At 40.4% G+C, this 17,297-nt stretch overlaps 1 protein-coding gene across 1 annotated transcript in view; it reads right to left on the bottom strand.

Annotated features, from left to right (window-relative positions):
- Positions 1-17,297, bottom strand: part of DOT1L (DOT1 like histone lysine methyltransferase) — a 111,357-nt gene that overhangs the window by 41,097 nt on the left and 52,963 nt on the right. Inside the window, exons 8-9 of the mRNA XM_036769475.1 lie at positions 7,919-7,974; positions 2,335-2,414 (exon numbers count right to left, since the gene is read on the bottom strand). Of these exons, the coding sequence (XP_036625370.1) occupies positions 2,335-2,414; positions 7,919-7,974 (136 nt within the window). The remainder of the gene's footprint in view (positions 1-2,334; positions 2,415-7,918; positions 7,975-17,297) is intronic.

The raw sequence follows: 17,297 nt of genomic DNA, 5'->3' as shown, positions 1-17,297 counted from the left end.
GAAGAAGGTGGACCATTTTCTCTCAATGGAAAGAAGTACGTATCCAAAGATTTTATAAGTTGTACATTTTTAATGTGGATATCCAGGATGACAACGATGTCCTTTCCTTGGTTCCCCCAGGGATAAAATACTGGACAAGAGACTGGGACAGTTAAAAGGAGAAAAGACTGTAATAGCTTTTACAATTTTTAAAGCTACGTAGTTTTTGCTACAAAGCAAGTACTGGGAAAGTCAGGTATCAGGAACTGGGTGGAAAAGGGCATCTAATGTACTAGAGTTAAGTTTACATTAAGTTCTTAGGTGAACCCTTTAATGCGCAGCAAACTAAAGTCTCATGCACCTGAAAATTCAACTCCTCACAGTCAAGGTACAAGAAACTAGCTTGAGTAAAGGGCACGGAGTAGAAAGAAGAGAGTTCATATGTAGACTAAGCAGAGCTTCTCCCCCAATTTCATGCACTATACTATTTCCCCTCCTCCTAAGGAGAGGAAGAAAAAACTCAACAGAAATTGATTTATATTGTACAAAAAAAAAACAAAGGCCAAGTGTCGGCTGAGACTCCCAAGGAAATTTATACCTCAGTTCTGTAAACTCTACATACAAAGAAAAATGGTCGGGACTGGTGCAAGCCAGCATATAAATGGTCCCAGTTGATTCTCACTTGTGAGCCAGAAGTAGGGAAGAGGTGATGACCACTGCCCTGCAGGTAGCAGAGTTCAAATGAAAGTCAATAAAAATGCCCTCTGTGAACTGTGACTGTGAAGGGAAGGGGAAAGGGGGTGACTATGTGATCTCACTGGTGCCAATCTACCCAGCTCAGGGTTGCCAGCAATACAAGGCATATTTAAGAGGAAGGACTTGAATGTGGGCATTCCAGCTCTCTAGGCACTACCCCCACCACAATGACCATTACTGAACAAGTTATTCTGTACCTCTAGAACCACCCTGAGGAGTAGGAGAAAAGTGAGAAAAGTGAGAAAAGGGAATGGGGAACTGCACACATTTAATCAGACTGTGCTCTCTCCCCTACAGACTACTGATTTTACACATCTCACAACATATCAAGTATAGCCTATAAAGAGTCCAGGGACCCAGGGACCCAGTGACCTGTCCTGTGTGATTTTTATGACCTATCCTTGAACCCTAGAGAGGGACTTACGCCTAATCTAACTGGGCTTTCACTGGTCGAGGTGGATGATGAATTCATCTGCAGTCACTTGGCTGAACCAGGTGGTATCTCAAGTACCTTCCAATTCTGATTCTGTTATCAGAGGGAGCCTGACCCTTTTGAATGGAGCCTGACCCAAATATAGGGCCCATGGATTTAAAGCAAGAAGGGATTTTGACAGTTCTCTAGTCCCAAGTGCCTCATCTTCTAGCTAGGACATGCTGAATGTCCAAAAGCAAAGCTAGGGTTCATACTGAAGTCCATGGACTCTCAATACAGCACTGCTACCAGGAATGCATATAAACACTAGGTTCAGCTCAACAAGATTACTCTGGACTTATTCAGGATCCAGTGCTCTCTTTCAAATGAGATGAGGTCATGAAGACTCCAATGAACAAAGCAAGCAACTGGCTGCTGATTTCAGAAGGGCCAGGGAATGACATTGCTTTGGTCAAAAGAACACTCCATTTAAGTTACCAGTGATCGCCATAAGTGGTGGTCAAAAATAGTAGAGATTATACAGAAGGGAATCTTTCTTGGATGACTGAAGATTAGTAGTAATTTTCACAGTAAGCCCCAATCATCTTAAGGATTATAAGGGGTCCATAATACTTCCACTGGGGTCCAAAGATCCCTTAAATCCAAACTTCCTACCAATTAAGTTTCCAATAAATATTTTGGAAGATATGTACAGGTAATTTTCATGATTAAAAAAATTGTTTTCTTATAATTCTAGAAGTTAAGAACTCCATACTGATCACCAAACAGGAAGTATGTCAGATTCAGCAACAAGGTTACAAGATCTTGGAAAACTAAATTTTTTAAACTACACTCCTAATAAAGTGTTAACTTTTAAGCATAATCCAATATTTATGATGTTTAATGACATAACGATGTTTAGCCAAGCTACTTATGGAAGATACACCAACCATATTAAAAAAGCACCTTAAGAAAGTATTTTTAGTGACATAACAATAGCCATAAAAGGATGTTCAATGCCCAAAAGACAAAGGTTTTGAAAAATACACAAAGAGGTTCTATATTTCTTACCATATAAGAAGCAGCCACCACTTCCCAGGCCTAGGACCTTGTTTGGTTTTAAGAAAAAGAGGGGTAGAGTTGAGGGGAGAGAAAGAAGAGAAGCAGGATGAAAGAAAAGGCCTTACCTTCCTTCATGTTAGCAAATCGCTCCTTCAGTTGGTGATCCACCTCAGGACCAAAGGCAAAATTATTCACAAAAATAACACTGCAAGACAATACTCCAGTTAGAAGAATAAAAAGTAAAATTCTTCCTTAAAGCCTCTCAAATGTCCATCTCTCAATTCCTATAAAACAATGCTTGCATATTTAACACCTTTTGAAAAAGGAACTATGGAAAAATGTTAGAGATTAGAATTTAGAAAGCAGCCTGCTCCCCAGGGGCAGGCATTTTCATGGAGCCAGTCCAGTTTCTTAAACACTGGCCAAGTAAGTAAAAGCTACTGCAGGGATGGGAAGCGGCATCAGAACCTAACTCCTGCAAATGCAGACGACCATTGTATGGCAGCATTATCTGTTCAGACCCTGGGAATAAACATTCCAACAACATTGCCAAGGGTCATTCCCACTAAGGCTCATTGAATATCTCACAAGACTCTTCCAAAAGGGGCGTTCAAGGTAATCTATATACTAAACTATCACCAACTTAACAGGCAGTATTTTCAGATTATAAAAAAGACAACTTCTCTACCAGTAAACCAGAAGGAAAAAAGTTAAAACACATATGATTAGTAGGATTGATTCAATCTATCATTAATTGCTCGAGAATCATTTCAACCATATATATTGCTCAATGGAAACTGGGGGAATGAGTGCAGGGGAGAAATGACACCAGTTCTGCTCACAACTAAAAAGGTGGCACACTCTCATCTAACAAACCCCGTAAGAGCCTCAGATGGCTGGGAGTCTGCAAAGGAAGTGTTTTTTTGAAGGTTATAAAAGGGAAAAAATGACATTTTTACAAGTGCACAGCCTTTTCCAAATCCTTATAATTTTGCATTTAGAGCTTAAAACACTTCAGCATAAAGTATATTTTCAATCCTGGAAGTACTACTATACCAAAGATGTACTCCCATTGGCATCACTACTTCCCCCACCACCACCCCCATCCTGCATGTATCCAACAAACTATAATTTCTAGAGTCCTTTCTTTCAAATCTTGATGTTATGTTAATCAAAAGAAGGTCTAACAAGGCAGACCAGTCTCCCCAACAAACCCAAGGTATCAATAACCAGGATCATGAGCTGTGATGAGCAAACAGAACAATAATAAAGAACGAGAGAAAGGAAGGAAAGAAAATCAAGTCAGCAAAGAACAAAGGACTGTTCTGAAGATCGGGCATAGTAAACGACAGAGCCAAAAAACCATCCCCACCCCCACCCCCACCCCCTTCCCCTTCATGTGACAAATGCAAAGAAGAGGCAGGACAAGAAATGGTCATATTTTAACACAGGAATGAAGGCCAGCAATGATATCAGGGTGATGGATGATTTGAAAAGGACATACAATATCTAATAGCATTTCCAAAGGGGAATTTTATCCTATGGGAATACTGTGAATTGCAAACTTTAGAAATTCAGCCCATCCAGTGGTCTCCTTGGTTAATTACCAAATGGCTTTTCCCAGAGCACACCTTCTCACTTAACTCGATCCTGCAGGACTCTCAGGGCCAGATTCTGCCCTCTGCCAACTACTCAGCGTCCATTCTGTGGCTTGGTCTTATCACAGGATTATGGCATGGCTGGCATGGTAGAGGAGGAGCTTGAGAAGTTCAAGGTATTAAAGGTGCTGGGAACCTGAAAGCCAGGAGATATCTTCAGGAACAAGTATTTACGGGGGGCTGCTGTATACAGGCAGACTCTAAAAACCCCACATTTCCTCATCTGTGAGCAGTAGATTAAAAATATGCTCATCCTTTGAATAAAACAGAGGATAGTACTCACAGAATTAAGCTGATGACCACTGTCAAAAGTCATCTTAAACCAAGTCCCTGTACAGGGCCACTAGGTTTTGACGGGTTAGCTTTTATTTCAGTTTTGTCATGGGGTGGGGGGAGGGAAGGGAGATCACTGGGTGCACACCACAGAGGAAGATCTGTCCCAGGACTCCAGAGCTGATGAAACAAGTAGTTGTCATGGAAAGCATTGGCCATGTGCAAAACAGAGGACTACTCCCCAATGCAGAATAACAAGCAAAAGAGAGAGAGCTGGAAGCAAGACTGAATACAACCAGATGGTGACGGGATCACAGAGCAATCTGGCAACGTCAGTAGCTTCTGTACACCCAATTCCAGTTGCCCTGACGGTTTTTCCCCTAGGCTTTTCCAGCCTTTTGATGACAATGAGATACAGAAACCAAAGGGGTCCAAAATACGAAGTTCTCAATAGTCCAAGGACTAGCAAATCACTCTCTACCAATGGAAAAAAAATTTATTCAAAACCGTTAACAACCGGAGTATGCAGTACCTAACAGTAATTACAGCTACCGGTGCAAAGTAGCAAAGGCATCACCAATTTAAGAAACTAAGAACCATTAGACACCTAGGGCACAACTTAATGAAGTTTAGATTCAGCGTATGTACAGTAGCCATAGAATTGTCTGTGCTCCCTGAATTCTAACTGGAGTGTCATTTACTTTGTTCAGCAGTAAACAGGTTGAAAGCATTTGACCAAAGCAGAGGAGCTGGCCACAGTGTGTACAGAGAGGCGCATAGAAGGGATGGCAGACAAAAGGCCTGGGAATGAGAAGCATCTTCACTGAGGAGTACCAGTGGCCTGCAGCAAGAGTCAGCTGATCCCTTCACTCTTAACCTTGTGTCAAGTTAGTAAACATGTGCTTGGAAGGACACCTTTCAGAGGTGGACATCCCCAGTTTGACAGGATAAATACTTTAAAAACAAAACTGAAAAGCTACTTTATTGTGATAATGATTCCCTGACAATGACAGAAGCAGAGGAAAGGTGCAGCCAACAAGCGGTTGCTCACATTCCAGAAAAAAAAAGTGTTTAAAAAAAGGTCAGGAGACAAGGGACTCTCTCCCCAAAATGCACTCATCTGTCTAGTGCTTTAAAGACTTATGAAGCACTTCCTTCAACCCTATCCAAAGGAAGCAAGACAACAATTATGCCGTGTTTCTAGATGACCAGACTGGGATCCCTTAGAAGTGACTGGTCCATGATTCCCAAGGGCCACAAGTATCAGTGCCAAGGTAGAAAAAGAGACATCTAGATCCCAAGTGTGAGAATCTAGTCACTATATTGCCTTTGGAGGAGATAGATTTTTTTTAATGTTTGCTTATGCCACAAAACAAATTAAGGGAAAGAAATAACATACAACATGATTTGTCCAAATAAGAAAAAAAAATTCCATGCCAAGAAATAACATTTTAAATCCAGCTGATTATTTTTCCTTGGGAAACGTTCTTAGAGTTGAGATCTAGCATTCTGAACAAGTCTTTAGAGTTTCAAATAACTTCCATTTCTCCAATTGAGAAAATGAATACTTCTACATATTGGTAATGTGTTTTATTAGGAATAAAACTTTTTTTTCTCCTAAATAAATAAACCTAATTCCCATATGTAATGCCCACCTTCAGAGAGTTCCCAAATTTGCTGATGCCAAAGACTAAACCTTAAATATTTAGGAAGATACTAAAACAAAGTATGTGTCAATATCCCAGTGATACCACGGTATGGATTAATCACCAAAGCACTGAGAGTAAATTCAATGCCCACACCCATAGTCCCCTGCCTCTCTGATGTCTCTTCCACCTTGTCATATACACCTTTAGAAACCCTGAGTTTTGATGGCTACCTTGCTAATGCCAATAGATACAGAATCTAGTTCTTAGTTAAGTGAAAATGTGAACAATGCTTCAGTGTCAAGCACATAGGAACTTTTTTTAGACCTGGTACTGAGATTACTTCACTTTATAGAAATAACTTGGAAGACAGGCACATACATGCCACATACATCATGATATAAACTGATAAGTATCATGACTACTATCAATAAGACTTTTTTAAAAAACATGGCAAATGTGTAAATTTATTTGCCTTCATTACACATATTTGTTATAGGGGTTTGTTTTTCTTTTCTACTGGGGGAGATGGGATGGAAAAAGGTGAATTTTTCTTTCACGTTTTAAAAGGGTAAAATTTAACAATACACGATAATGTGCTCACATGGCAGAATGCATAGGATTTAGAAGTGAACATACAGTAGTTCTCAAAGTATGATTCAGGGGGTCTGTGGGGTTGGAACTATATTCACACAAATGTTTCAGTTTCCAATTTTGTAAATATCAATAATTTATTATAAATTATAAATATCGACAGATTATATCATAAACAAAAGCTCTATGAAGTGCTCAGTAATTCTGAAGAGTGTAAAGAGGCCCTGAGATCACAAAATCTGAGAATGTTCATCTAGTCAGTGTTCAACCAATCCTCTCACTTCAGAAGGACACTACTGAGACCCCAAAACATAAAGCTAGCAAAGCAAAGGTGAGATTTGTGTCCAAATTGTGTGCCTTGAAACACACTGCCTTCAGTTACACCACACTGACTTCAAAATGAAATGTCCATGAGGAGATCCAATTCAATGTAAAGTGCAAAACATACTTAAGGAAAATTTTCAGCAAAAGGCCACAAGCTAAAAGCACAGGAAACAAAGGCCAGGGTCCAGGAAATATTTCCCCAAATGTATATGAATCAGAAGGCAGTGTTATTAAAAAGCTCCCGAAACACTGGAAGATTAAGACATGCAGTAATGGAACAGGAGTTAGTTGCTTAAAGTATAGCTAGAGAAAACCCATCATCCTAACAAGAGGTACCTCTGGCACTGACCACATGGACCTATACCCTAATTCTCCTATCCTTTACTCCCTGGGGATCCTAGGGTCTATTCTGGTTTTCCAAGGGGAAGAGGGGAGGGCTAGAGACAAAATTCCCAAAGGAAACAGTAAAAATGATTAAGGGAATGGAAAAAATGGCCACTACAAACAAAAAGAACAAGTTACTTAAAAGCAGCTTAAGCTAAAGATAAAGGCTAATGAAGACTCTGACTTGCTGTTGCCCTCTTTGGCACAAATCTATACCAAATGGATTTAAATGGCAAAGTGAAATTTAGGTAAAATTGGAGAAATAACTTCCCTGCTCTGAGTGGGATTGAACAATAGACCATAATGCTGAATGGGCCACCCCTGGAGAACTTTTAATGGGATAACCCTGGAAAGCTGTCTCTTCTGGTTCTGCATAGGAGCACAGGAACAGCTCAATGCAATGAGTATTCATCAGTGCACAGGAGGCTACAAGGGCAGTCTTTGCCCTCCAGGATTCTCCATTCCAGAGTGAATCACCAACGATGAGACAATCAGCCCTGTGAGTGCTCCAAGGTGCAGAGCTCTCCCCTCCCCCGCCCTGCAGTCCGCAGTCCACCTCACCCCAACACAGGACCCCTCAGCCACATGAATAAAAGGACTGACTCATTCCCTCCCTCTCCACCACCCCACCCCCAAAAGAATGTGATATTCTTCTAACTCTCCTTTGAAATGGCCATGATAAAGAGCTATGAAGGAATTCACTAAGAAAGTCAAGCACAATTATCAGTCATAACGACCTTCCAACTAAAGTAAGACCCCAATGAGGACAGAGACCCACAAGGTTTCCTAAGGAGCTAAGAGATTTAAACTATTTTCAGAACTAGTCATACCTTGTGTTTGCAATTCTTTCCCGCCATTCTTCTGAAAGGAAGTCACCTCTTTCCAGCTAAAGGAAAGGAAAAAAGGAAGAAAAAGATTATTCCTTGCTACACATCCTCACTCCCAACAAAAAATAATTAGGTTTAATCAAACTATTTAAGTGACAACTATCATATGCCCAATGTGTGGTAGGCGCCTCTGCTGAGGAACTTGAAAATCTTCTTAGAAGGAAAAAACAAAGTCAAAAATTGAGGACTACAATAAGGCATAAAAGGAAATACTTTTTCCAAACAATCAGTGATCTTGATGGCCCATATACAAAGATTATGTGGAATATTTAAAATTCCATTTATAATAAAAACTGAAAATACTAGGAAATAATATTTTTCCATAAAGTCCACTGGAAAAAGCCCACTGAAAAACTGGATTATAGAGATGATAACCAAATCTCTAACCCAAGTTTCCTCTCTATCACACCAGTAATGATTGGATATGACCCACTCTACTCCATAAGAAATTAAGTTCAATCCTGAAGTGAAAGGGAGATTCCAGGAAGGATAGCATATTGACTTGGTTGCCTAATTCTAGCACGTTAAAAATCTTTTTTCTTGTTTAAGAGTCCTATAAATGTTTCCTTAAATTGTCATGTCTCTGGCAGACAGACATAAGTGACATACATATCAGTTTGGACATCTCTCTCCAAGCTAAAAAGGGCTTTGACATGGATTAAGGATAAATTAAATATAATTGTCTCTGGCAGCCTTGAGCCTAAATACCAGAGTAAAGTATTAGTAACGACATTTTAGGCTTAAGCTGCGTTTTAATGGTAAGATGACTCCCATTAATGCTTCACAAGTAATGGAGTGACTAACTCACAAAATCCCTTCCAAGGCAAAATTAAGCTTAGTGAGTCTGGGTCTCAAATCGATGTTGAAAGATGTCAGTCACAGATCAAAGATTCTTCACTAATTCAGCTGCAGACCTACACTGCAACAAGGTCCTCAGACTCACTCAGTCTGGACTCCAGACTGCTTTTCTTACCTGCCCTGCTCAATAACAGTCACTGGCTCCCCTTGGCCTCCACGATGATGCACATGTGCCTTGGCATTGAAACCTGTTCACAATCTGGTCCCAGCCTCGTTTTCCAAAACTTATTTCCCATTACACCACTTCACCAGAACACTTCAACACTTAAAGCCTTTTCAGTTCCATCCAATAGTTACGTCTCTGTCCTGATATCTAACCTGACATATATAGACACAGGCCATGTGCTCCTTTTTCTCCTGAAGCTCTTGGAAAGCTCTATTTCCTTCAAAATTCTCCCACCATCTCTATGAAGCCTTTCCTGATCAGCCCTGCTACATGCCCATTTTTCCTTGCATATTCTTATGTATGTATCATATCAGCCCCACGAGGGCAGACACTCTGGACTCAGTGAGTTAAACATTTATTTAGTGTTTACTAAGCATCAGGCTCTGGGGATCCAACAAATGGCAAAGGACCCAGTCCTTACTCTCGATGAACTGACAGGCTACTACCAGTACCTAAGAAAGAACCTGGCACATGGAACATGCTGGCGGACCATATACCTACTAGATAGATGGCATGGAGGAGGGAACTAGGAAAGCCTGAAGCGGAATCCTGTCACTCACTAGCAGTGTTACTCCCAGTGAATCAACTAACCTCGTCAGCCTTGGTTCCCAGACAAATGAAATAGGGACAAAAAGAGCATCTATCTACCTCACAGGGAGATTAGGAAGTTCAATGAAATTTCCCAAAAGACTTTGCAAACCAAAGAGCATTCTATCAATTTTAGTGATTACTACTGTTGTTATCATTGTGGATATAGAGAGTAAGCATGGCATAGTAGAGGCCTAGAACCGGAGTCAAGAAGACCTGAATTCAAATCCAGACTCAGGATTAGTAAATTAGCTGAGTTACTTTTCTAAGCCTCAGTTTCCTCATTTGCAAAATGAGGGCTAAATGGCTAAAACTAGACACAGAGGAAATACTTCTCCTCTGCTTTTGTATTGGGATTTTTTTTTTGCAAGTATTGACAAATGCCTAATTCTACTAATGTGTAGAAAAGGTGACCGCAAAGAACAGATCCAAGGATTTAAACTAAAAAATCTTACCAATGAGGAAACCAAGACTCAGGAATGAGAAGGGCCTTATCAAAAAGCACACAGATCTCAGACAGCCAAGGGCTGAGCTTAGACCTCCCCCATCTAAATCTAATGTTTTCAATCACTCCTTTGAAGATTGGGAGCTGGCAGACAACAATAAAAAATAAATGAGGGAGCTTTTAAGTATTGTACTTCTCCATTAATTCATTCATATCTGGATTCACGATCCAAATTTATTTCTTCCAGTTCAGCGCCATGACATGCTCTTATCATATCAGAAGAATGATGAGGTTAGTTTCTATCTAGATCATCCCTAAAGTCATTTGCAACTATGCTGCTATAAATGGTTAATTTTTCGCAACAAGCACAAGCTCTTTTCCAGCAAAATCCTTGTCATATGCAAAAACGTCACCCAAACCAAAATTTATACCAAAATATTATTCTTTTCCTGCCACCAGATAGGGCTTCTACCTTGAACTGTAATAGAATGAAATGCTCTAAGAAACTGCCACTCTTAGTATATTAATTCTGTGTTCCTGCTATTCTGAATTTAAATTTCCTAACCCCAAAAGAGCAATAAGGCTGAATATCATGAAATTAATTATAACAGAAAAAATTAGAAATCATGAGGTTTTACCTTGCATTCTGCAAAGTGACACAGGTGATTTAAAAAATGTGAATATTCAACGTTAGAGGAGCTGAGGAATAATAGGCACACTAATACATTGTTGGTAGCACTATGAAATGGTTAAAAAAAATTTTAGAAGGCAAATTGGAATTGTGCAAATAAAACAATTAAAACGTCTATACTGTCTGGACCAGAGACTCCATTGCTAGGCTTATACCCAAGAAAGCTATTAATAAAAAAGCCCCCAAATATATTAAAAATATAGTGGTACTTTTTGTGATAGCAAAGAATTAGAAACAGAAACAAATGGAGAACAGCAAAAGAAATTGTGGTACATGAATGTAATGGAATATTACTGTGCAGTAACAAACGATACATGTGATGAATACAGAATCGTGGAAGGATCTATACGAACTGAGAAGAATAAAGTAAGCAGAGCCAAGAAAACAATATAGATCATGAATAGAGCAATGGAAATGGAAAGAACAAAAACACATTTTTTAAAAGGGGGAATTTAACAAAAGCATAAAAAACCAAGCAAGACTAAAATGAAAAAATATGAAGCATCTTCCCTCTGCCCAACTCTCCCCTTCAGAGAGATGGAAGGTCAACAGCGGGACACATAGTGCGCGTAATTTTTGGATATTTTCAATGTGCTAATTAATTGGGCTGACTTTTTTTTCTCTGTTAAAAAAAACTACTACTTGTTATATGGGATAGCTCTCTGGAAGGAAGAGGAAGAAGGATACTGAGGAAAACTATGATGATAAAAAAACAGAAAACATCCAAAAAAACCCTTACTTTTAAAAACTAGCAAGATAGTGGAGCAAAAACTCAGATGACATTCCCAACTTTGCGCAATAATATAGAAACAGCTTGCAAAAAATAAGGTCAATAAATAAAGCAATGTACTCAATAAACGTCAATATATGATGCATGTGTATATTTATACATATATACAAATATATATATATATATATATATATATATATATATCACATACATAAATACATATAAAAATTAGCTGCCACTGTGACCTAGATAAAAAGAGCAATCTATTCCAAAATATATACCGCACAATACTTAAAATTCTTAGAAAAGAATAAAGGAGTGAACCAATTCTAAGACACATCTTTGAAATGCATTCGAAATGGGCCTTCCTTACACTCCCTCCTTAGGACACCCACAAGCACCCAGGATTTTCTAAATACAAGCAGCTAGAAGGCACAAGGAGTAGCAGCAGACATGGAGTCAAGAAGTCTGAATCCAGCCTAAGACGCATCCAGCTGTGTGATCTTGGCAGGGTTTGAGACGTTGGTTTCCTCATCTGTCAAATGGGAATAATGGCACCTACTTCCTGGGATTGTTTAAAAAAACATTTTTAAAGCACTTTGCAAACCTTAAAGAGTTATAAAAATGCCATTATCTAAATTTAGCTTGTCTTAAAGAAGACAGTCTTTCTTTACATGATTCCAAATCCTCTCTACAATGGTTAATGAAGGCCACTCACAGTGTCGCCAAGCCCACGCCAGCATGTCTGTCTTTCCACAGATTCTACCATGTTAATTTCCACCTTCTGTGAATCTGCATGGTCTGAGTAACTGTTATTATTAGTGACCTGAACCAATCTTTCTTCTTTTAAAAACTCTTTCTTCATATCCACCTACAACCAATTATGAAAGAGCAGCTGGATGTGGTCGACGTCACCATGACTTAACAACAAGTCACACCACGAATGCTCATTGGGAGCGCTGAAATGGTTCCAACATCCTGCCATTTGGATTCACAACAAGAAACAGACAGAAATGCCCATCCCCTCTGAGAGAGAGATCCATACCTAGGCACTGATCTTGAGGGGGAAAGGATAAAGACTTTTCCTTTACATCAATATATTTATTTGCGGGCAAAAAGTGTATGTGGAGCATACAGAGAGAAACCTCGGGCCTGAACATGCAGAGCACAGTAAACAAGAGCACAAGATGCCCAATGACTGCTGTAGGAAATTCTGGTGAAAAGGAACTTAGAAGCAGGTGACCCAGAGTGAGGAACACAGTGGAAGACAATATACACAATGATAATATAAAGAATGAAATCTAAAAATAAGTATGCTATGAACATTTGTAATGATTCCAGAGAACTAATAAGTAAATATAATTTCTCCTCTGAGCAAAAAAGGTGAAACTATATATTTGGGAAACAATCTGCACTAACAGATGTGGGGGCTGTGCTGGATTTTTGCCCTTGGGATTATAAAGTACTCAAGGGGAAATAACTATAGAATTAATACAGAATATAGAATATAGACTTAATATAGAAATAACTATAAGAATTTAAGGCAATAAAAATCCAAAGATAGCTTTGCCCTGGATATCTTTCCCATTAATAGTACATGAGCAGTCCTTTTGCTATTTGACAGTTTGTGGTTGCCATAACTAACACACACACACACACACACACACACACACACACACACACACACACCCCTACCAAAGCCAAAATACTTGGCTCAAAAAAAAAAAAAGTCCATTCTGCCTGGAAAAGTACAGTTATTTTTAGAGCCCTGTTTAATTTAAAAATAACTAGCGGCAAGAATCCAAGTCTCCAAAATGTGGCATCTTGTCCAAGCCACAGGGGATGTTTGGAGGGCTTTTCAAATACCAAAACACATTACATTTCCCGCCGAAACTGTGAATTTAAAAAAAGCTGCCAGGAGAAACACACATCCTATGTATTCCCAACTGAGAAATGTTTAACCATTAAGCAGAAAATATTCTAGCAACTGATACAGGGTCTAAAGGTAAGTGGCAAATGGTCATTTTAATAAAAGAAATGGATGTCCTCCCCATTAATACAGCTTCACTCAAATACCAATTGTTAAAACATTCAGCTGAGGACGTAATTGTCAGATTACCAGCTGATTCGTCATACCAATGTTCACATCTCAAAAGATGACTCCAGAGGCGCTGGGAGGCCAATAAGCTTAATGTCAGGTACCAGGTTTGGAAGAGTCTGCGTTAGCTTGGGAAAAGGAAACTCTTAAAAAATAAATGCCAGGCCACAGACTTAAAAATCCAACTGTCCTCTCTTCAACAACACGATATGCATTTATTCCATTTCGTAGCTGCCTATGAAGTCATCCAATCACGGAATTCAACCGAGGGGCCAAATACAACAATTTACCTGATCCATTTTTTACAACAAGCAAAGGGTCAGCCTAATCTCCCTAGCAAGCAGTCACTATGCTAGATGTTGGAAAACAAACTCAGAGGGTTAGGGCTGAAGCCCTCCAAATGAGAGCTACAAATCCTGCATCCACACTCCCCAGGAGCAAGGCATATTCCCCACCAAATCACCATATTCCATAAGAGCAGCCACCATTTACACAACACTTAGAGGTTTGCAAAGCATTCCTTAAATACTGTCACTACAGAGCCTCCTAAAAACTCTGGAGATAGTCCTATCATTATTCCTTTCTTTAAAAAATATAGGTAAGGAAACTTAGGCAGAGGTAAAACTGACTTGACCAAGGCCACACAGCTAGTAAGTGTCTGAGGCTAAATTTGAATTCAGATCTTCCTGATTCTTAAATGGTACTCCATCCACTGTGCCACCTAAGTTCATTAACAGCAAAAACAATTCAGTCTTTATACCCCAGTGCCTAACGGTTTCTGGCAAATATTTGGCACATGATAAACCCTTCTTAAAAGAAAGCTAACACGTGTGGCCTATTGCTGGCCTTCTGAAGGAGGGTGGGTGAGGAGGGAAGAAGGGAGAGAATTTGGAACTCAAAGTTCTAAAAACAAATGTTTAAAAGAAAAAGTTGTTTTTACATGCAACTGGGAAATAAGATATACAGGCAATGGGGTACAGAAATCTATCTTGCCCTACAAGAAAGTAAGGGGAAAGGCGGGGAGTGGGGTGATAGAAGGGAGGGCAGACTGGGGAAAGGGGCAATCAAAATATATGCCATCTTAGGGTGGGGGGGGAGGGTAAAAATGGAAAGAAAATTTGCAACTCAATATCTTGTGGAAGTCGATGTTGAAAAAAAAAATCAAAAATCCAAAAATTTAAAAAAAAAAAAAGGAAACCTAATTTTTAAAATGTTTCATATGTTTCAATGTGGTTTTAAATTAACCAAGCAGATCTTCCCAATTCCAAAACCGGTACTCTGATCACCGTGTCACAGTGGTTCTGCTGGAGAGGTCATTGAACAGAAGCCATACCACACTGAACCTCAGATAACAGAAAATAAACCCAAGAGCATGGGCCAGAGTTAGCAGACAAGCAGCACCTCTATTCATCCCTTGGGCTAGAAACAGAATCACAGTCAACATTTCTCTAGTGCTCACTATGTGCCAGGCACTGTGCTTAGTGCCAAAAGTGCTCATTTGATCCAAGTGCGTGTGCGTGCGTGCGTGCGTGTGTGTGTGTGTGTGTGTTTTATTATCATACCCATTTTACAAATAAGGAAACTGAAGCAAACAGGTCACACTGCTACAAGTGTCCCTGCCCAATGTGAAATCAGGTCTTCCCAACTGCCTGGTGCACTACCCACTGCACCACCTAGCTGCCTGAGTGAAAGACAGTGGTCCATTGATTATATGTTGTACCCATCCCTCTCCTTCCAAAGGCAGAAAGACACCCATGGTATACATACCTGCCGGGAGGACAGGAGAATGGGTTTGGATGAACATAATGCTCCCATACTCACCAGGTCAGAGTGGAGACCCAAAGATAGATGTTCCTGCTGCGCCGAAAATCTCAACGCTCAAGAACAGAAACAAGTGAGAATAGACTGATCCAGAGTTGTATCTTCTCTCACTCTTTTTAAAGGCAGGGAAAACCCCTGGCAGATAACCAGACACTCCCTACACTACTGGCCCTTTACACATGCCGCCGCCCCCCAAAAGGGGGAAAATGGAAGAGAAGGGGAAACTCTGGGAAGAAGGGAGGGAGGGGACCAGAGGGTTTCTCTAAAGAGTCCCAAGAACCTGCCCTTTTCTTCCATGCATACAAGGAAAAACAAATCAAAAACCACAAGTGTGGAAGGTGGTATTGAAATATGTGGTAAGGGATAGAGCTAGGAGACGTTATCTGCCCTGTCACTTCTCTCCCAGGCCATTTCCACTGTCTTCTCTCCATATCGTGACTCCTTGTTGAAGCATTTCGATTCTACACTGTCCTCTCTTGAATCCCTAACCACCTTATCATGTTGCCCATTACACTCAGCCAAGTCTCAGCCTTGGATGACTCCCACTATTTGTTGCCTTGGGGCCTACATATGTGTTTCTGAACGAAGGTAGAGAAAATGACACAACTCTTCTGACTGGAACCGCTACAAATGTATATTATATAACCTCCCCTGGGTCCTCACCACTGCCAAGCAATCCTAATGTACCTCCCTTATTAACTCACTCTCCCACTCTCCACAGCGGCTCTTCCAAACTTGGTCATCCCTCCGCAAATGCTCCTACTGCACCCCCTCCTCCCACTCTCTCAGCTGAGACTTTGCCTCCTTCTCTGTCTCCTTTGTGGGATCTTCTTCTAACTAGAGGTGTCCCTCAGGGCTCTGTCCTGGGTCCTCTCTTCTCCCTCAGCTCCATCTGATAATCCTCAAATCTGAGGTTCAATACTGCATATCCAATTGCCTTTCAGCCACCTCAAATTGGATGTCTAGAAGATATCTCAAACTGAACTCTTGGCGTGTCCTGCTAAACCCTCTTCCATTACAGTGGAGGGCAACACTATCCTCTCATCCCTCAGACTCCCAAACAAGGAGTCATCCTGGACTCCTCAATATCTTTCAGCCCCTATGCAGGCTGATGCCTAGGCCTGTAGATTTCACCTCGGTGGCATCTCTCAAGTATGCCCTCCCCTTCTTTCCTCTGACACTGTCTAGTGCAGAGCCTCATCACCTCATGCCTGGATTGTTGTAATAGCCTGTGGGTGAGTGCACCTGCCTAACATATAAATCTCTCCCCATTCTAAGCCACCCCCCTCCATTCAGATCCAAGGCGATTTTCCTCAAGTGCAAGTCTGATCATGCCACTCCCCTACTCAATAAACTCCAGTGGCTCCCTATTGCCTGCAGGATCAAATTCAAAATGCTCTCTTTGGCATTTAAAGCCTTTCATAATCTAACCCCTCTCACACCTCCTCTTCAAACCAGTAACAATGGCTTCCTGGCTGTTCCACAAACAAGACACTCCATTTCTTGACTCCAATCATTCTCTCTGGTTTTCCATGCCTGTTGAATGCTCTCCATTCTCCACTGCAACTACTGACCTCCCTGGCTTCCTTTAAATTAAATCCCAACTAAAATCTGGGCAGCTAGATGGCACAGTGGATAGAGAGCTGGCCATGGAATCAGGAGGACCTGAGTTCAAATCTGGTTTTGGACATCTACTAGCTGTGTGACTCTGGACAAGTCACTTTACCCTTTTTGCCTGGTTTCCTGATCTGTAAAATGAGCTGGAGAAGGAAATGACAAACCACTGGAGAATCTTTGCCAAGAAAACCCCAAATAAGGTCATAAAGAGTCACACCCAAATGAGTAACAAAAATCCAACCTGTCACAGGAAGCTTTCCCCAACCTGACTCATCCTAATCCTAGGGTCTTCTTTTTGTTAATTATTT

Source organism: Trichosurus vulpecula, chromosome 1, assembly GCF_011100635.1.
Source record: "Trichosurus vulpecula isolate mTriVul1 chromosome 1, mTriVul1.pri, whole genome shotgun sequence".
In the NCBI taxonomy this organism is placed as follows: domain Eukaryota; kingdom Metazoa; phylum Chordata; class Mammalia; order Diprotodontia; family Phalangeridae; genus Trichosurus; species Trichosurus vulpecula.
The sequence above is the reverse complement of the archived record's forward strand: the minus strand, read 5'-3'. Positions and strand labels throughout refer to the sequence as shown.